Here is a 21,753-nt window from a genome sequence, read left to right on the forward strand (position 1 = left end):
GGATACCTGCAGACCTGTTTGCTTTGTCTTTAGCAGCTGTCTGCAAGCAGAAGCTTTGTGAGGAGAGGGGTGGCTTGTTCCATCCCTACATCTCCAGCTGTTGATACCCTTTCATCTTGGAACCAGCAAGAAAATTAGGTTTGATTCTATTGCAGGAGAAGTGATTAAACACTCTTCTTCTTCACCATCTTGTCTTCCTGAAGCCTTCTTTATTCCTTCCCCAAAATACCACTCTCTGAGAAACAGACTGTTACGATTTTACTTTGACAGCCTGTAAAATATCTGAAATACCCTGTGACACAAATCTGCCGAAAGTCTCAGCTGTGCCAAATCCATTGCTATATATCATCTTCCAGGCTGTGGAGATGCTACTTTATAAATGATGGAATCTGAGGTTTTTTCACTTGAAACAGGAGCCTGGCAATTCCTGTGAATACTGTGGGTAGTGATCCTGTGCTTCCAGAGAGACCGAAGTGGCTAATCCAAGGTAATTAGATGAGTCCCCTGTAACGCGTTATGTAACTGTCTCAGTCTTCAGCTGACTTATCCTTACCATGCAACACCCCGTTGAATTAGAAAACTGCTTTTTCTCTGTTTATAGATGGGAAGCAAACCCTGCGTTCTTGTGGTCACTTGACCATGAGGTCACATGAGAAGTCTGAGATAGTGAATAATGAACCGAACTTAAGCAGTGACCACCCTTCCTGTTCTATTGATCTCATCCATTTGGGGTTTTGTGGGACAAACCCTCTTATAAATTCCAGAAGTATCAATCAGTATGGTCCAAAGTAGTTATTGAGGAATGTAATTTTGAGCATATATTGCCTCCTAAATTGTATGTGAAATCATAGGCTTAAAGTGAGAAATTTAATACATGTATTTCATTTGCAGCTTGGCCCTTAGTGAATGGATACATTAAATTTGTCTATTCTGTGGCCTCTTTTTCAAATGCGGTGAAGTCAGATATTTTCCAGCCGTTACTGTTGCAAAAACACGTGCTCTCCCACTGCAAGATATGCAGCAGTAGCATCCCTGTGGAAAAACCTACATTGCTTTCTCTCCTCACTGTACTCAGTCCTCAGCTGGAGGGCTGTGATCTCAGCCAGCCTAGTGCCTGCAGAGGAAACCCAGCAATTCCTCATTGCCACTGTGACTGTAATGAAAGATAGCTGTCTTGATGTAAAAATGCACCTGGTTGTTCAGTAGAGACACAGACATGGGAGTGCTTAGCATTGGGCAAGATGAAAGGCAGCCTGAGTTTTCCAGATTCAATTCATTTCCCAGGTTACACATTTTGCTTGCACACATCAGCCACCTTCTGCTAGTAGTTACCTCATTTTTATGGAAAGCACAGAAAGGACTGAGGTAATTTCCAAGACTATCCATCTGGCTTGAAGATGAAGCTTTCCGTCTGCTTTGAAAGTGTTACAAATCAGTTCACTGTTGTTAAAAGGGGACTAAAGTTAAATCTTTGTTATAGAACTGAAAGAGAGAGCTCATCAAATGGTGATGTTACAGAGTTACTGTATTTTCTGTGTTTTAGAATTGCTAGTATAGCATGGAGGGAATCTACGATTTAATGTTTTAGCTAATTATTTAGATCATCTTATTTGCATGTTGGGATACATATTCAGGTGACACAAACCAAGCGTAGCAGCAATTAAGTCATTTAAGTGGCATCAATTAAGACTAGCTGAGAATATGAGTAACTATATTAGTTCCATAAACTTCTATATTTGGGTTGGCAGCCTAAAACTCTTGGGATTTAGTGGGATGTGTTAAGTGCTCTGGTTGTGTCTCTTTCTCCCAGTTCTAATTCTTGCACAAGGATTTATTACAGCAATTCAACACTCAGAATTTCCTTGGCATTGGCAAAATCCTCAAGAGCCTGTTTTAAGATGTCTTTAATGATGTTTTATGCCACAACAATCTGCAGTGGCTTCTTTCCTCTCAGTAGTATCTCTAGAGCAATGCAGTTGCAAAATAATCAGCATTAGACGATGGTTTCTGATAAGTATTTTTAATTTGGATTACTTCCTAAATTATTTCTTCCATAGCTGTATACAATGCATCACCCTTCTTAATTATCTTCTCTCCTTCTTCAGCACCCTCCCCTAGTGTGTCTCGAGGACATTTTAATTGGCCAAGTTCCCTTTCTTTTTAGCAGCGGGAGGCAACTTCAAAATACAGTTGAATGTTGCCAGTTAAGAAATATGTTCTTTCCACATATACTTGAAAGTATTCCATGCAAACTGTTGTAATTAGTGATTGATTGGTTGATTGATTGACTTTTGTAATTTAAAAGTTTTGAGATTATAAAGGTCACATTTGTTTTTATGCTTGGAAAGTAGGAGAAACATATTTACCAACACAAAGCTTGCACTCTAACTTGATAGTCAACAGCTTCATTATTTTTGTTGGAAGAAAGTGTGACTGTAGCTGGAAAATGTGAACCTTGTATCAAGCTGCTTGACAACAAACACTATGAGACACAGAAAATAGCTAAAATGGAGGAAAGCTTACCATAAAAATTGTTTTAACTTCAGTGTTTACCTCTCCACTGTTAACAGTGGTGTCTCGTGTTCTTAGCACAGAATGTAGAAGCAGTCAGATGCTGAAGTCGAGGTCACACTAAGCAACATATATTTACCAGAACAAAGAACTAAAGTCCCGTAGGCCTCTAGTTCGCAGTATTTGATACCACGAACTATAAAGGTCAGGTGAGAAACTGAACCACTGCCTTCCTCCCAGCTGGTTCACATTGCAGCTACCACTGATGCAAAGCCCTAGGTAACATCAACAGAAAATAAACTTGCCCCAAAAAGAGTTTGTAAAAGCAAAATGTAAGACATCAAACAGTAGCTCCAAACTACGGGAGACAGTGACTCACCAACATAACGGAAAGTTATGATTGGTGTAAATTTTTAGGGTTAATGGCAGGCACATATTGGTATAAACCACAAGTTTTAAAGAGTCAAACAATATAATGTAAAAAAAGATAATGCATTTCAAATTTGCAAGGCAAAACTGTACCATCTATGAATAGAGTTTGAATGCAGAAGGTTAATTTTAAAACAGCCTGTTGATTCCATAAAAATATGCCTTCACACATGAGACTTTCACATTCCCTACTTGCCAAACAAAGAGTAAAGGACAAAAGTGTGGTTTTCATTATTGTATAGGACTTGTGTAGCACGACCAGCTGCTTATTCTGGTCTATGATGCTTTATCTCATCTGAAGTTCTCCTCGTGGAAATTGCAGCTTCTTAGCACAGGGGTTGGTTTAGACCTCTTGACCTATGACTAAGTTGAAGAGTGACAGACTAAGCAAGCTGTATCAACAAGCAGGCAAAAGGATTTGCACTTTGTAGTGAGCCAAAGGTGGCTGGAGAAGGTGGTGGTGGTAAGGCTAGCAGCACTTTCTGCTTGACAGGTCATGGCACCTTGGCATGATGTGTGGGCAAACTCATCCAAAAGCTCTTAGTTTGGAACTACTCATTCCAAATCTTGGATCTACTTGTTCTCTTTCTTCATCATTTCTATCTGTGCAAAGTGATTGTGAAGTGATGGATGACTGGCAGAATTTTACTATCACTTCACATAGCCGTAATTGCCTGTGTGAAGTTGAAACTTTTTGTTATGCTCTCTTTGCTGGCAGTCAGCATGCAGAGGTACTGGTTGTACTGCCTTCTCCACGTGCGCTTAGGCTGTTTCATCCCTGCTCGTTCTTGTCCCTGTGTCACCCCTTGTCGCGGAGTTGTGTTGACACAACTGTCTGTTAGAACTCTGCTAAAAAACATATGTGAACTGGTTTGAATTAAAAAAACTTCTCATTTGATTCTTTGTCTGGCCTCATAAATAATTGGGTTTGTACAGCTGGGAGAGGAGGGGAGGCAGTGCAGGGAGGAATGGACAGCTGGGGAAGGAAACATAAAGGGGACCTCTTGGAGCTGCCAGTGCTGTTGAAAGTGTCAGATGCCATCTGTGTTTGTCAGCTAGTGCTTCTTCCCATTCAGAGAGGCACAGACCAGCCTCAGCTCTCCCAAATCACTCATTTTAATGGCACTCTGCAGAGCAGGTCCACTACAGGACTTGTGCAGGAGCAAATTGTCCTGAATAATTTCAGTTCTTCCCTATTCTTTGTGTTCAGTGTTTGTTGTTTTCACTTGAGGACCAAACGAGGAAAATAGTTGCCAACTGTATGTATTTTCAATTTAATACATAATTTCTGAGGTATTATAGGCAAATAAGATGTATGTTTGTTCTTTCTGGCTGTACCATTTGATATATAAGCTACCTCTACTACAGCCCTCTGAAGCAACTAATTAATGTATGACAAAAGAAATGGTCTGAACAGGAGCCCTCAAATAAGAGGTGAACATGCGTATCCCAGGAAAACCATTAATCATGTGCATGAAACACTTCTGCTTCTGGTGAGTGCAGAAATTCTCCTTTTTGACTGCGTCATTTTTTTTCTACGGATGAGAATAGCATATTATAATACCAGGCACATGTTATCTTAAACTGATATGCCACAAGTAGCTAAATATAATATGTCTAGTGTATTGGTATGAACTAGTATGTAATCTCTGGATTGAATCCCAACTTTTCAAAAGGTCTCCTCACTTTCACTCTCCATTTTGGCAGAGAAATAAGAAGACAGTAATAATAGAAGTGGACAGAAAGCCTATTTTTGAAATGGCAGGTTTATTAGAAATGTTCTCTATTCACAAACATTGGAAACATACTCAGCAGATTTTATTGTAACTGAAAGATTCAGTAGATAGTGGAAAGGGAGTAACTGTCAATGTAGATTAACCACTGAATTATGAGAAATAACAGGCCAGTTTCCACAGCAAACTCCTCACAAAATGACAATATTACTCAGCATCACTGGGTTCCAGTTTGTGTTCAGTCTGCCCTTAAGATGAAGCGCATGGTTCAAGAGCTTGAGTTTTGGGTTTATAATATTTACAGTAGAACTGCCTACAGATTACAGGAGGGAACACGTTAGCACCAGTGTTTATGGATTAGGGCTCACGTCGCCTCTGCCACTGCATGTGCATGGTACTGACTCTACTGAAGAGTTAGGTTAAAAAAAGGTTAATAAATCTGGCACTTGGAAGGCAAACTGTGCTCTGCAGTGACCTAGGAATCCTTCATTTTATATGTGACACTTGAATGCCTGTCTCTGAAGGCTGACCATCAGATTTACCCTAATGTGCTTTCTTGCAAAAATGCGTGCTTTGCTTCACCTCTTCTTGAAGTGTTATTTAGTAATATATGTAACTCCTTGACATCAGGAAATCAGTGTGATTTTCTTACTGCTGTTCTAAAACTAAGCACAAACTCTATATTTAGCAAACATTAGACAAAATTAGTATCTTTAGCAGTTTTGGTGAAACATTTTCACATAGCAAAAAATCTACATAAATACAGTGTTCATCATTACTGAAATTCACAAAAAAAGGCTTTGGTTAGAAAATTAAAAAGGGTCAAATAAAAAAAAAACTTTAAAAAAAAGAAGCCAAAGGAGTGTCAAATACTATATTGGAGTCAAACGAGTGCAGAATAAAACAGTAGTTGTCCATTAGTTAATTTTTCAGTATTAAAATCTTCCACCTAAAGAAGCCCATCTCTTGCAAGCTGCGTGCCTTTCCTGACGTTCACAGCTGGTCTCCTTGTTCCAGTACAAGCAGGGTGGCGATAATTCCACATTTTCCTTTTCAAGGCAAAGAGTCCCTCTTCCAGCTGTGAGGTAGAGATTGGGTATCAGGTCCCTGGAGATACCACTGAGTGTAGCTTTTACACATTTGTTTCTAGTTCATTTATTTCAATAGTGCAGTGGTCTTTACTGTTGGATTTCTTAGTGTGATTCTCCACTGGACTTTCTTCTTGCTCCACTTGTACGGGTATGTGATGCTGAAACCCTTTCACCGTTTCTGGTCCACGAGATTCATTCATGGTCTTCACACAGCCATTTCTCTGGTAAGCCACAATCTGATGGACGTTAATAGGCTTAGTTTCACAGATCAATGGCACCTATGTGAAAAGCATTAAGATTTGGAATGCCACTGTTTGCTGTATACAACAGGAAAGGAATTTTTACTTCGAAAACCTGTGGTCCGCTTTACAGTCATCATAGGGCCTCCATAGAATTCCAGGACCTGTTTCTCATATACACTAAAGCATCTTTGCACCACCTGGATAAAGTGAAGGTGTCTCTACATCTGTAAAAATGCAAATTCTATCACAATTCTAATTTAACTTATACCCACAGGAATAACTGCTTGCATCAGTAAAGCAATAGAAGTAGGGTAAATAAAGACTACAATTTCAGGGCTAAATTCAAAAGATATGGACTCTCAATGTCCAAGTGCTTGCTCTTGAGTGCAATTACATAGACCAGTAAGTATTTGTTGTTGTCTTCTGCCTTTCATCTAACCCAATAAACTAACACCTGTCTTTTCAGTTTGCCCTATTTCAAAAGAAATAGAGGATTTTATTGACTGATTCATAAGTTAAATATTGAACTGTCCTTTAAATCAAACCAGAAGTTCTGATGGGGAAAACAAGACGCAAATACTGGCAGAGAAAAGAGGTGGGCTTGCAGCTGAGAAAATTTGGCCTTTGGGTATACATTACTAACTCCACAAATTACGCAGCCAAAACGTATGGCAGAGTAATGGTATATTTTAATACAATTATAGAGCATGATGCAAAGAAAAATCTCATCATGGATGACTAAATAATCCCTTAGGAGGAATTTTATATTCTTCAAACATCTCCTCTTGAGTTCTGACTGAGTTCTAAAGACAGCAATGAAATGTCAGGAGGCCTGTGTTATGCAGGAACTCAGACTTCACTTCTGGCTTTGTAACAGATGACATACATTACCATTAAGGTTGTATGTTTAGGTTTTTTGCAGCTAGCTATATGTGTAGCCCATATATTCAGGCCTGATCCTGTCATCAGTAATTACTACAGGTGCTAAGTACCTCAGAGGATAAGGCCTGTCTTTCTGTATAAAACTTGAAAGAGCAGGAATTTTAAATGAATGTCGCAGGAAGGCACGAGAATGGGATTTACCAGAAAAACTGTCTGTAAAATGTGACAAATAGTAATAGAAATAGAACTTTGCTATAAATACTGTTATTCTTCGTAGAATACTATAAGGCATGAAACATGCCTTGTGAAAATCAGTCCTGATGAAGAAACTTCTCTGCATAAACTACTCTGTCTTTGTGGAAGAAAGGTGGTGAGAGTCTGCCATGAGCTGAAATGGTTGGAGATTAGCACCTCCAAGCATGATGGGCACATGGAATTAGGAATCTCCTTTGTCAAGGATTTGAAGGAGGAGTTCCTGGTAAAAGGAAAGACTGAATGATGCATGACAAGGACAAAAGAAAAAAGTATAGGGGTGGAGAGAGGCAGGGGCAGAATACAGAGTGTATGTGGCATATGGAATAAGGTATAGAGAAGGAAAAACAAAGATGTAAGGAGGGACTTGTACTAAATATAGAAGGCATGAAGGTGTCTGAGAAGTCAAGAATGCAGCAATGTGCTCATGCTAGATGAGAAAGGAAATTATTGCAATGGTGGCTTCAGATTATGCTAACACAGAGGCTCAAAATAGGGTAGTTGCTTTTGTTATGAGCTTATTGATTATGCATATACACACTCATAAATACCTTTACCTCCCCCTACACACAAATACTCAAGGACATTTGTCACCCTGCTCTGTTGCTGTTCACATTTTTAGAAGAAGGATGACTTATTGGCCAGTCAGGACTTGGGTACTGAGTGTGGAACCCACAGTTCCAGCAGCTCTGCATTGGCAGGACAGTACAGCTGCTTCTCCTGCTCCTGTCCCCAGTGTGCCAGACACAGCTGGCTGGCAAGCTTTGAACTTGAGTAGGGTTTTCCATGCCCTCATGGAAAAGGACCCCTCCACCCCATCTGGCTAAACAGTACATTGCCCAGTTCTGTCCTCTCTCTGAAACACCTTTTATAAACTAGATGAAACAAATATGGGAGGCTGGGAGCTCGCGGGTTCTTTGCCTTAATATGGCACATGCTGGCACACCCTGGTTCATGGCGTTGTTACCTCATCACCGTCCTTGATAAACTCCTTCCGGCAGATGTGGGCCATGATCCCAGCAGCCAGCGCATCTCCCAGGACATTGATCATTGTTCTAAACCTGTCTCTGGAAAATGAAATAGCGACGGTAAGTTGTTGGCTCTTTGGGTCCATTCCTATGCCTTCATTGTTGCAGTAATTATAACTGAAGGCCAGTTTTGCTGTTTTTATGAGCTAACCAGTTTAGAAATGGCAGTAAGGAGTTTGGCATGGGGCAGACACTAGTTACTGAGCTGCTCAGTTGGGTTTTCCAGCCTTTTCTGAGCACTGTGTGCTGTGCTGCCACATACTTTAATTTGTAACTGAGCTGACTAGAGCAGCTATGCCTCCCTATACATACAAGCTGATTCAGCACTGAAAAGGTTTAACACAGCAGATCAAGATGGCATTTACATGGTTTTTATGTTAAGGTCCAGTATTGTGGCCTGATTTGGAGGCTGGTGCTGCACATGTCTTAACTCAATACACATAGAGGGCAGGCAGTACAACCAGTACCTTGTATTAGTTATCGAGGCCCCAATCTCAGCAACCAAAGTGCTAGTTAAGAAGATTATTGTATTGGTAGAATATGCAGAATAAAACCAAAATTATTCAGAAGATTGCTCAATAACTACACTCACAAACTAAGCAGGCACTGACCGTATTTAAATCATGTTCATTTTTGAAAAAGCTGTGGTTGCTATGGCTACCAGTGGCTCTTAAAGATTCTTCGTTTTCAGTTATCATCTTTTCCAATTTAAAATTGTATGCTTGACAGTACTTTGTATACATACAGTTTCACTATTCTTCATTTATGGGATCATTTCTTCCCTGTTTATGTCTTCTACACACTGTCTAAAAAATAAATTATTAAAATACAGACTATAAATACACAAAAGTAAGTGGTTGTCATGGACAAGTGTTACACTTGAAACAGCTTGGAATCTATTAGTTAAAATTGATGAGATTTCAAATAGACAATATAGCTTTTAAGTCTGAAATATATCATATCTTTTCCAAGAAAAACCTACACAAATGAAAACTGTGTCATATTATTAACTTAATTTATAAATGGGGGTTATAAAATGGAGGTTCAGAAATCTCCAGATGTTTGGCTTATTAAAGTCAGTGACGGTCCAATATCAACAGCCCAGATTTCTGATCCTGTATCTTAATATAGAAAAGAATTGAAACTGTGTGCTGATTTTTTTCCCCATATTTTAAGCATGTACTCTGTGCATGCAAATGTTTATGCAGTTGCTTGCCTAATTAGCGTGAAAGTTCCTACATGAAAGGTTATTTGCACATGCGGTTACCCAAATTCTACATGCAATTGCAAGTAACTTCAGCAATAATATTCCAAAGCCTACACCTGGATGTGGTTGTTGACTCCAACACTTTTTTGCTGAATCCATATTTCCAATTCCTGCTGTTCTGATTTTAGGTTTTGCCTTGAGGAAAATTCCCACAAAAATATGTTATGCGGGGAAAAATACCGTTACAGCATATATTGATAGATGTTCCTGTTACCAAGTACACACACAGACTTTTTTTTTTTTTCCTTGGTTGATCATCAGATTTGGATTCTTGGAAAGATATTTTGGGTTGTTAATTCTGGCTTGTGCAAAGAGTCACCTGTGGTAGAGAAGAAGCTGTATGAGCAGAGCTCAAGAGTTTGCATTCCCTTTTGGGCTCTGATTAGCATCTCTTCTGAAGACAGGATTTTTCTGAGGAAACAGTGCACCACACTGAAACTCTAAAGAAAATAAATTGCCTGGCACGTTGTTTGACCCGTTCTATTCCATATTTCTGTGTGTACAGAGTAGTCTGCACTATGCATGAGTAGAACCACACCACACATTACTGACATTTCTCCACTAAGAGGCCAACCTGCTGCTAGCGGCATTTCTTTCAGTGCGAACACGAGTCAGGTGTTGCAGTGGTATTTCAGCTTTAGATTATATTATTAAAGATGCAAAACTTTTACCTTGTGTTTAATAAATTAGCTGAGAAACATTTTGATTTTCTTCTTTATGTCTCTAGGCACTAGCTAAAGGTATGAAGTTCACATACATGTTATGGCTACCTACATGAGTTGTAATACCTGCAGTACATTGTAATGGGTATTTCAGTCTCTTGAGATCATCTAACCAGCCTTCTTTAAGCATTCTTCATACTTCAGTACTTCCAAAACTAATAATGAAAATATTCATTATGTCAACCATGTTGACACTTTGCATCTGCAGGCTCTTGAAACCACCAAGTGCCGAAATATAGAAATATACTTTTTGTATGAAAGGTCATCTGCAAAAGACAGAAAATTGAGTCTGTTCCTTGCTCACTTTTTAATACCATCTGGAATTACAGCCTGAAAAAGTTTTTTGTCTGTTGTTTTGAAAAGTTTTGTAAGACAAAAAGTAGCATCATTCCCATATATGCTGGAAGACTTACTGGAAAAACAGTGAAATGTTGATGTTGCAAGAGCTGGGCAAAAACTAAGCAATATAGAGGGAAAAGGCTTTTGTAATACAGCTTAAAATACTTTGATTTTGTTGTGCTTCATTAACTATTGAGCTTCAGTGACTAGCATTAGAAAGGCTGCTTTGTTAAAATCTGAACTGCCATTCACAAGTTTAGGTGGCCACAGCAGGTATTATTTTTCCTTCACATAAGAATATTCCTGGTATTCCTAAAATAAAGCATGTCTTAAAATATGCATACAACACAACACTCATTAATAATAATAATAACCATCATCATCATCATCTATTACACCGAACAGGAAAGTAAATAATTTCTTCCCACAATTCTTTGTACAAAAAAATCAGTGGCTTCAAATTGAATAAAATAGGATATATAACAGAATGGACTTGTAACACATTTTTACCCAGAACCTCAATGTAAGGAAACTCCAACTGTATTAATGGAGACATATTTTTTATTTAATCTATATAAAATAATTTGGATTCTTTCCTTGTGGATGTATACACTAGTTATGTCGTTAATTGAAATGCTAATGAGCTAGGGACCAGTATTTTATGATTCATCTTCCTAGACTATTCAAAAATTTTTGATGGACATTTATGTAGAAGTTAAGAGTTCAAATAAACCGATCCTTGTGAATTTTTAAAGTGGCTCTTCTCTTGGGTAACACAAATCTCTCTTATTCTGAGTGTGTTAAGTTTTAGCCTCTGCCTCTGCTGTTAAATCCTCAGTGATTAGGGATGCAGCAAAGCAACCTCTCTACAGAATGGCTGCACTTGCAAAACATAGCTCTGCATAGGGGGCTACAAATTGCTGCTGCCTTTTTAGCACTGAAATCAGAGTGAGCAGAATTGCCTCAGGATCTGTGATAAAAAGAAGACACGCAGTGCATTGCAAGTATTTCATCCAGGTTGTCTATATCATGGTTCTAGTTACAGTAGTAGTAGTAGCTATCACACCTGTGATCTGACTTAAGGTATTTACTTTGGTCTACTTCATCCTCCTTCTCAGTGAATGTGAAGAACAATTGATCACTGTCCTCTCCAGCACAATTTTATCTATATCAGAAACTGCTCTGGTGACCTCTTTCAGCCTGCTCCAGTTTTAGACTAAACGAACGCAGTTCTTCAGCCTTTCCATGTAGGTCATACTGTCCAAGTCTCATCTACACTCTCTCATTTGTTTATGTCTTTTTCAAATAGACATTTCAAATGCCCACTTCAGCAGAGTACTTAATCTGAGGCCACATTAGCACCATTCCAAGCAAAATAATTACTTTCCATGCCTTTTCTGTATATTTGTATTATTATGCCCCTGGAGACCATTTGCCTTTTTAGCAATGTTGCCACACAGGAAACTGCAAAAGCTTAAAGTTACTTACAGTGCCCAGTCGACGGCAATAATCAACGTGATGTCATCTGTTGGGAGCCCAACGGAGGTCAGAACGATGACCATCGTCACCAGGCCAGCTTGCGGGATACCTGCAGCACCTATGCTTGCAGCTGTTGCTGTGATACTTTAACAAAGAAAGAAAGGAAGGAGCTTTACCAGTGATGGGTTGCTCTGCAAGAAACAACACTGTGTTTCTACAGCAGCTTTCCTAAACCATAATCCTTCTTACACAAGCCACTGCATAGAAGTGTCAGTGTTTTGTGGACAGAAGCCAGGTCAGAGAGCAAGAACGAGCCAAACTGTGTGCCCAATGCTAAATTCTCACCCTCTACCTTTGCAGCCTTGGTGTTGGTGGGGCAGTTCAGTGTTATCTCTTAAAATTACAAGTGCAGAGATGGCGGGGCAGCCAGGCTGTCGGCTGTCAGGCGGTCTGAATTACGTCATCTTCTTGTGGGTCATGGCACCACACAGCGCTGTGTGCCATGAATCTGCCAGCACTCCTCATTGCTGCTTCACCCTTGGCAGCAGAGCTCCCAGCAGACATCTCTGAGTCATCACCAGCAGTTCCTGTGCCAGGCAAATCCGTGGCTGGCTGTGACTGGGCCCTTTAATGTCAATCCATCACAAAGACGCTAGGCCAAGGGTAAAGAGGCTGTGCCAAGGGTGAAGTCCTTGCACAGCACATGGCTTTGCATGCTTGGATCTAAATATGAAGCAAGCGTGAATGTGGCTGTACCTCTTCAGTTTCTGGAAAGTATTTTTACTTGACCTTCACACCAATTTTTCAGCCAGGCAAGCAGAAATGAATGTGAGACCAGGGCAAGAGTGGACCTGGCAGGTTTAACATTTTTTTCATAATGCTATTTTTAGGGGAGAGATTTCATTGCTTTTTCCAGGAGCAAAAGTGACCGGATATATTCATTTCCGCCCATCTGGCCATTTCCAAGAGCTAGGCCATCCAGCAGTAAGACAAAAACCGAATGTTGACAATTGTAAAAGGATGACATAAAGCATATACACTGATAATCCACTGCCTTCATCAATCCAGAATTTCAGAGCTTTTTGGCAAGCAGCTAAGTCTCATCAGCCTCCTATGATGGAAAATGAGGGTAACAGTATTCACCCATATGGAAACTGAGACACAGAGATATCCAATATCTTGCTCACAGCTGTACAGTGTACCACTAGAGTAGCATCAATATTTATAACTAGAGCCCTTTCCTGCAATTAAAAGAATACATTTGCATGTGGGTATGATGGGGAATGAGAAAGATCTAAAAGTACATTTTGAAAAGTTAGCTTGTATAGCATCCTACTAGCATTGTAATAGGCAGAGTATAGATAGAAAAGAAGGGACAGAAGCTCAGTAGTTGAATAAGAGGTAAATCTAATGAACATTAAAAGATTCTCCAGTTACTACTCTAAACTGGCTAGCTGATTAGGGCTGCTTTTGCCTCCTAAGACAGTTCAGGCCACAAAGTCTCATAACTCAACTGGGAGCAAAAATATGAATGTTTAACTAAGATTGTATAGGGAAGCTCATCTGCTATTCCATTGATTTTTTACCTTAATGTAGATGTTCCTTCCTATAATAGGCTCAATTGATGGGAATAGGATCTTTACTCTCTTTTTCTGCTACATCTAGGTTTGCATAATCACATGCATAATAACATAAACGGTCAACCTGGATTTTACAGATTACAAGCGAAGTAGACTGATTATTTTTCTAACATTTTTTCCCCTCTGGCAAAAATATCCTGGCACTCAGAAATATTTGAATTTAAAATCTCCAGATCCTAAAGTATCAAGATCTGGGGCAGGTTTGGCCCACAGAATACAATTAGAATTTGGCTTCAGATATTCAAGGTACTAAATACACTGTGATTTTCTATTTACCCCTTTCCTTTGTGAGTCAGTCTTTTTATTTCTTTTCCTTTCTTGGATTTTTCCAATCTTCATTCGTATTTTCATTCTACTATCTGTACTTCTGTCTGGTTCTTATGTACCAGAACTTAATATGGGGAGAGAAAATAAAGAGATAAAATAGGGTTCTGCTAAGAGAAAGTTAGAACTTACCTACTATCCATTTACCATCACCCTCCTTCTCCTTAATTTTTTCAAACCACCATTCTCTACTTCAAGGTGTATATAATGTCTGCCCATGCTTTGGGCCATATTTTGGGACCACATTCTAAAAACATCCCTGAATTCAAAATCACAAAGACTAAATTTTAGCACAGGGTCATTCCAATAATTTTCAGAGAGAGAGAGACAGCCTAAAGCAAGAGCTCATATGGGCACAATTTATTTCTTCTGCTTCTAGTCTAACCAGATCTTGCCAGAAGCCCATTAGCAAACCCCAGCTGTCATCTGGGGTTAGTTTCAGGACTCCCCTCCTCGTGTCATGAAGGTTTTCAAGTCCAGCAGAAGATGGGCAAGGCCCAGCAGTGTAAACGGGGCAGTGATGAGGTCACTGGGTGGGTAGGTCAGCAAATCTCAAATATATTGCACAAGGCTCTGACTATGAGGAATGTTTTTCTAATCATTTGTTCCCTGCTGGAAACCTGCAGGTTTCGGTCCCTGAGGCATTCTTTGGCAGCCACTGGAGTTATTCTGGCAGTAATTGTTCAGCTGGCTCTTCTAGTCTTTTGGATCCATTACAGACCTTTCAAGGATGGAGTATGCAGCTATAGCCCTCTCTACCCACTGAGAGCATGGCTGCTTATGAAGCTTTCAGCTTTAACAAGCAGCAGAGAAGACATGTAAAAAATATCCGGGTGATATGACATCTCCATGAAAACCTGCCCTGATGGTAGCATCTGTCCTCCTTCCCTGTTCCCCTACTCCTCCAAGGTCTGACAAAGAGCTTCCTGACACACACTATTTCCTGTTATCCTATATAGGACTTCTAGTTTTGTGGTTTTTTAACCTTTTCCTCTCATGTAAAGATGCAAACCAGAGTTAAAGTTGAACACAATTCTGACATCTAGAATACTGTCTTTAACACCAGTAATAATAGTAAAATGTTCCAATCCTAATAAATGATCAATGGGTTGCCTAAAAGTAAAAATTAGACAGTTATCCTCAAACAGAAACATGTTTTCTGGTGTCTGCATGCTTCTATTGAATGGTACCAGTACAATTTCCCTTTGTACTGACCCTGATCTCCACATTACTTAAAAATAACCATCCTATGAGGAATGGATCCTTTGACAATAGCAAAGATGAATTTCGTTTTGAACATAGAATGTTACAAGAATGTTAAGAGTGTCAGACTCAATGAGATAAACAAATCACAACATGTGGAATTTGGGGTTTATACCTTATAGTAATAATCTGCCCGAAGTCCAGCTCATAGTTGTTTACTTGCGCAATGAAGATGGCAGCCACCGCCTCGTAGAGCGCTGTACCGTCCATGTTGATGGTGGCTCCCACAGGCAGCACAAACCTCGCAATCCTCCTGTCCACGTGGTTATTCTCCAACAAGCACTTGAAAGTGATAGGCAATGTGGCTGAGCTGCAAAACAGCAGACAGAAGCACACATTGAATTATTTTTATTGCTGAGGAATAGAACAAATTGTAGCAAACCTTCTCCAGGCAGGATAAATTTTACAGTAACCATGTGAGCACTGTTTCTCATTCCTTGGTCTGCACGTGTAACTCGCTGTGTAACTCACTCTGCGTGAGGGGCGATAAAGACAGTTACAAGTATAAATGCTAGAGTTTGTGCAAATTTTGCTTCCCCAAAATTAAAAATGATGTTCTCTTTTTCCTTCTTTCTGAAGGAAAGTGTCAGAAATCGCGCAGAGGCAGTAACGCACACTCAAATGCAAGGCAGGAGAAACACCCTGTGCTGCTGAAAACTGTTGTGCTCTCACGGTTTCTAAAAAAGTGTCCTTCCAGGCCTTCTGAAACAAAAAGCCATTTTTAAACAGCAAGAGTAACCATAAACCAAGGAAAGGCATAAAGGAAGAAGGGCTCTTAAATCACTGTAAGGAAATGCTATATAGATGCCCTTAGGGACTGTTCCAGTTTTCACTGCATATTGACAGTAATTAAACCACCAGTTTAGGCAATTAATTATAATGGTAGCAACAACTTATAAGAGATTGGAATGCTGCTTGGGTTAAACTCTAAAACATCCCAGTGGGCAACAGTTCTGACCAAGAAACTACTCCTTCATTTGCCATAAGATGCATTAATGCCATAACGTCCTACTTCATGCGTAAGCAATTTCTTACTTCTGCAAGGAGTTAGGCAAAGATCTTATCAACAGCATCCCTGAAAATAAAAGCTACAGACCAAGCTCCTGTATTCAGGAATATACAATCTCATTTCCTCACATTTTCCTTGTGTGATCATGTAACAATCACATAATTGCAGGTCATAATAATGTGTACATATGCAAATGAGATACAAGTAGATGTGTGTGTGTAATGGTATGGAATGGAGTGGAATGGTGTAAGACTGTTTGACAAGTATATTCGTTTTAAAATGAGCTTGACCCCTTCCAAACTTTAACCCTCAATTTCATACTCTCTAAAAAAAACCACCTGATTTTTGCTTTCATTAACTCAGACAATTATTTAAATATCATCTGGTCATAAATTTCCTCATTTTCAATAAGATGCATGCATTTTTAAATAGCAACACACCTAAACATGTTTATCTTTATACTTTATCATCCTTTTTGTAACATTCTGCATTTTACTGTATCGTATCATATTCACTAATATATCAAGGGTAATCAAACTGCATTCAAGTGAGTGAGGGGGTATTTTTTATGGCACATCAGTGTGTACGGAAAATAATTAATACCATTGAAGAAAATACACAAATGGCAAAATATTGTCCTTGTTATGATACTCAGTTTAATACACTGCTCAGTATCTGAGACTATTTAAATAGATGTAATATAGCAAAGTCCTTTAAAATTATTCCAAAGTTACCTCTTTAAAGAGATAAGTAGTTATAGGGCAAATATTGGTACCATTACATTAAGGTCTCTAATGTCTTATTCTCTTGTGATCTACATGCCCCTGTGGGCATCTTTCCAGTAGTTTGGGCAGTTCAGATTGCTCAGTCACTGCCTGTTTTGAGCCTCAAATCAGCAATGTGGCTCTGATACCTAAATCTTATAATGACCATTATCTGTTCTTAACGGAAGATAACACATTTGATCTACAAATTCTTTCTCAGTCATGACCTACATCGTGTGACCTATAAAATCACAGAGAGATTCTGAAAGCTCTGAAATCATAACCCCAAGTTTGCAGGAATGCATTAGCGAAATGTTTCCATGAGTAGGAGTTGTCATTTTCTATTTGTGCAAGCTGTTGTTTGAGGAAAGTAACAGCATTTGGAAAGGAAAAGCAGCTTCCTGCAATAGAAACACAAAAGTAAAAAGACAAGTCTATGTTTTCACCACGATATCTCTGTTTTCTGTACCCTTATAAAGCCTGACTGGTGAATGATTTACTACAGACTGGCAGTCGCTGCCATGAAAATCTGGACAAAAGTAATTCTCTAAGTATGCAAATAAACTAAAAGGTCAAGGAAGCAATGGAAATCTGATTATCTCTGGTAACTGGGGTATATTCAACTTTTTCATCCTGGCAGACCTAACATTTAATCAATATTTGCTTTGAAAAAAGAACATAGCAAGGCATAACCCCCAAAACATTAGACACATTAGAAGCCAGTTCTCTCTTGGGCACACCTATCATTTTTCATACATTCATTTGTGAATGACTGAAATTCTCTATGTCTTGTTTACCATAAAGTGTTAATAGAATAAAAGGGTGATGCTGAGGCTCACAGGTAATATAGAACTGAAACCTCTGGTGTAGCTGTAACTAGGAGCAGACGGCCACAGTAACGCTTCTAGATGTTCTTAAATATAGGCATGGCCAGGAAGCAATTACTAAACTTACTATCTACTGTCTCCCTTCCCTGCAGCTACTTCAGTTGTGGAAGATTACTTGTTTTTAAAGACAGCCTTTCCTTGGCTGTTTGGCTTTTCTGTAACAAAACCCTGTCTAATTTCTTTGTGGGGAAAAAGAGGAGAAAAAAGTAATCTTACAAGTCTTCTTACGCCTTGCCCATACTTCGACATACCAGAATTTTAAACCTAAACTCTTCCTGTTCTGGGGGCAGACAGCTGAGCTGTGAAACGTGCAAATTTTAACTGACTGACATCTTCCAATTTGATTAAAATGTGACAAAGATTGTGAAAAATAATCCCATAATGGCAATGATACAAGCAGCAAAATCTGTATCTATTTCCACTGTTGTAAATAGAACGTATGACACTGTTTTTGCAAGAATTCAACTTTTAAAATTGTGCATTATCTCACAGAGTCAGGTGCTTCTTTCATTTTAGTTTTGTGCTGTTAAAAGTAAAATTTCTAGGGCACATAACTAGATGTTGGTTTTGTTGTTTATTAAATATTATAACAAAAATAGAAAATGGGCAGAATGTAAGTGCAATAATAATGAAAAACATTGTGCAAGATACTGAAAGGAAGAATCACAGATTCTTGTACCTTCCTAGCACAGGCCACTACTACACACAGTCTCACTCAGATTTATTGCACCGCATCTTAGAGCTAGCAAACTGTCTGTCCTAACTATTCCTATTGAAAAGCTTTCCAGAATTCACTGTTCAGATGAGAAATTTAATTTATGATCTAGATGTACTCTTTTCTATTTACACTGAATTTGCTTTTATGTGCTTTATGCATTTCTCCTTGCACGAAACAGTCCAGCTGTTACAACACCTATTGTCAGAAATCAGTTTTGTCCCCTCTCAGCCTGGATTGACCCAGTCAGACTTTTTAAAGTTTTCTCTTACGAGATTGCTACTTTACATCCCTGATTACTCTTTCAGCACCTGTTTTAATCTTAATGAACTTTTCCTGAATACAGTTGACAAAAGTTATGTGGAGTATCCTAGGAGAGGTTGTCTTGTTCAATGATGGTTCATTTTTACTCATAATGTATTATCTAGCACATATGAGAAAATATGTGTCTTATTTAAGGCTTTGGCTGTCAGTGACTTAGAAATGGCAAAGAAAGAAAAATGTTCCCACTGTAATTTTTGAGCTATATTAATGCATCATTTTGATGGCTGAAGAAAAAATGTTTTCAAATAAATACTTTAATTTGCCTTTCCAGTTAAATTAGGTAGAGTTTGTTTTCTTGAAAGCTGCTTTACCTGGTGTTAAACAGTGGAGCAGTAACATGAAAGCCTGACATGTAACATTTATTAGGAGGAAAAAATACCCTAAAGCACTGATCTTAATCTGTTAAATCTTTTAAAAACTGTCCTAAAGAGGAGAGGTATCTTCTCCCAGCACTAACTCTAACAATTAAAAATACATTTTTAGAGCCTTATCTCAATTTTGGGATAAAATGCTGCAGCTGCAGAGACTGAGCATAAGCTAATGCTGGATCAGGCCAAGCTCTTACTAGTGTGAGCCACAAAGACAGCTAGTCACTGTGGAAGAACAGCTGTTCAGCCTGCACTGTTTATCTTATCATTCAAATGCATTTTGATATTTGCTCCAAAAAATCAACAAACTGATCTCATCTCCTTTTTGCTAAATCTGCCTTTAATTTACACTGTGCAATAGCCAAGATCTTAGTGTTTCATAAGCAGCAAAAACATTGAAAAACTCATGTTTTATCATTTGTCTTCAGAGAAGATGAAAATTGCTTCTTTTGATGGGATGTACCATTGAGAAGATGCTGCTTTAATTCATTAATGATATGGAAAGATGACCTAGAAAAATAAAATTCCCGCATGCCATTGGAATGAGGAAAGCTAAAATCAAGAGGAATTTTACCTATAGGCCAAATACTGCTTTTTCAATACAGTAAGAGGTGACAAGATCAGGGGCGATGTGGGGGGAAGAAAGCAGCAAGTCAGAAATCCACAGCTATGTGGCCTAAGGACCACAGAGCAGGGGAAGGTGGGCAGTGACAGCACACGCTGTTCAAACCTTAGTGATGTAGTAAAGAGGAGCTGTGTACATTGCTGTGGGCGCCTCTTGCCAAAGCCAGTCCATACTGTGTACAAGGGTTTGGCTTTGGGGGCTGGCTGGCCAGGGGACTGATGCAGGGACTTGGTGCTAGCCCTAGGGATGGAGTTCATTGTGTCCTAAATGATGCACCAAAGGAATAAGAGATCTCATTCTCTGTCCCTGCCTCTCCAGTAATGTCTGTGAAAACCGAAATATTGTTGTGATTGGGAGTTCTGGAGAAATATAGGGGAACTGAGAATGGAGTGTAGAATCTTTCACTAAAGGGAAATGTGTTGAAATAATGTTCAGATTCAATAAAATCATTGTCATGAGATGGCTGTTTAGTGGCTTTCAGGTTCCCTTGTGTTACATTCTTGGGTTTTGTACATGGTATTGTTTTTGATTCTTGCAGTTTGATTTTTAGCTTAAAAAGAAAGCTTTTCACAGGTGCAGACTATCTGGAATGAATATCAGGAGACTGGTCTGTGGTTTTCTTTCTATCTTCAGATGTAGACATGAACTGACACAGAAACATCTGCGAGAAACACATCAGTATGCTTAAAACCAACTCTTTGTTCTCCTCTAAGATGATCTGAAAATCCAATACCCACATTATGAGTGTTATATAATGCCCCTGTGGCAAGCATTATTTAACCAAATCCAGATGTGTTGACTGTCAAGAGAAGCAGCTCTCCTGTCCAGCCCCAATCATTTGTGCATGTTCTTTTGGCAACAGCTCAGTTATGTGCAGTATCCATTCCTTTCAGTGTAACGAAGGTGAAAAGTTCAGCTATCTCTAGACAAGGCACTGCTATTTGAGCAGAAAAACATTAAACCCCATGTTGGGCCTGTGTTGGATTTGCAAAATATATACACTGGTAAAAAGACGCAAACAGAGCTAAATCCATCAAACGTGTCCAAGCCGCCAAATCCATAAGTTCAGAGCCTTTCCTCAGGACTCACCTCAACTTTGGTGGTACATTAGCTTTTGACAATAAAGATACTAAATCTCTTCTGATAGCAAGTCCTGATGGTGATTCTGGACAGCCTGAGCTGCCAGCTGGTGCCAGAGCTCTGTTGCCACATTATACCCTCTCTGGGTCTATAAATACGTAATTATTCCTTGCACAGTGGAAGAGGAGAGAGTTCTATCTCAAGGTACTCAATATCCCCAGGAAGAGGGGCTCTCTCCTGGGAGTCACAGCCCCAGAAAAGTCAAAGTCAGCACAAGTTTAAGGGAAAGCTGAATTCCCCGTGTATTCCCCACTCTCAGTGGCACTCTCACATCAGCCTGGGGTAAGGGAGTGGGGCTGGAGAAAACCTCAGGTGAGGATAGATTTACCTTGAAGAGACTCAGCAGAGAGAGACACATCTCTCTCGTCAGTTCTGTAGGTTGAAATTTTTGCTTTATAGCTCTGCCTGATGCCTGCCTAGCTCTCTTTACCACGCTGGCTTTTTGGGGCTCTTTCCTAGAAGCCCAACTCTCCCCATGAGGAGCCGAGTTCCTAGATGAACCATAGGCATCCTTTATGGTTGAAAGCTGCCGAAAAGTTAAGCTTTGCAATGACGATCACTGTGATATGCAGGTCTTTTAAAAGAGGTAGCTCACATTTGCTAGAGAGCATGCATGGTCTTTCCTTATGCTTCTAAAAGTAATTGAGATAAAAAAAAACCTGATCTAAAAATTCTCGAACTAACCAATGTTGGACTTCCTCCTAGCGGGAATATAACTT

General features: G+C 39.3%; 1 protein-coding gene across 3 annotated transcripts in view; it reads right to left on the bottom strand.

The window, feature by feature from the left end:
- Positions 1 to 333: 333 nt before the first annotated feature.
- SLC1A7 (solute carrier family 1 member 7) overlaps positions 334 to 21,753 on the bottom strand; it is a 59,905-nt gene continuing 38,485 nt past the window's right edge. For 2 of the 3 annotated variants that reach the window (XM_074596686.1, XM_074596684.1), the window contains 4 exons: positions 15,318 to 15,512; positions 11,985 to 12,119; positions 8,108 to 8,207; positions 334 to 6,042 (listed from right to left, as the gene is read on the bottom strand). In XM_074596686.1, coding sequence (XP_074452787.1) covers positions 5,806 to 6,042; positions 8,108 to 8,207; positions 11,985 to 12,119; positions 15,318 to 15,512 — 667 coding nt within the window. In that variant the 3' untranslated portion in view covers positions 334 to 5,805. The remainder of the gene's footprint in view (positions 6,043 to 8,107; positions 8,208 to 11,984; positions 12,120 to 15,317; positions 15,513 to 21,753) is intronic. The other variant, XM_074596685.1, reaches the window with a different exon arrangement.

Source organism: Larus michahellis, chromosome 8 (assembly GCF_964199755.1).
Source record: "Larus michahellis chromosome 8, bLarMic1.1, whole genome shotgun sequence".
Classification (NCBI taxonomy): Eukaryota; Metazoa; Chordata; class Aves; order Charadriiformes; family Laridae; genus Larus; species Larus michahellis.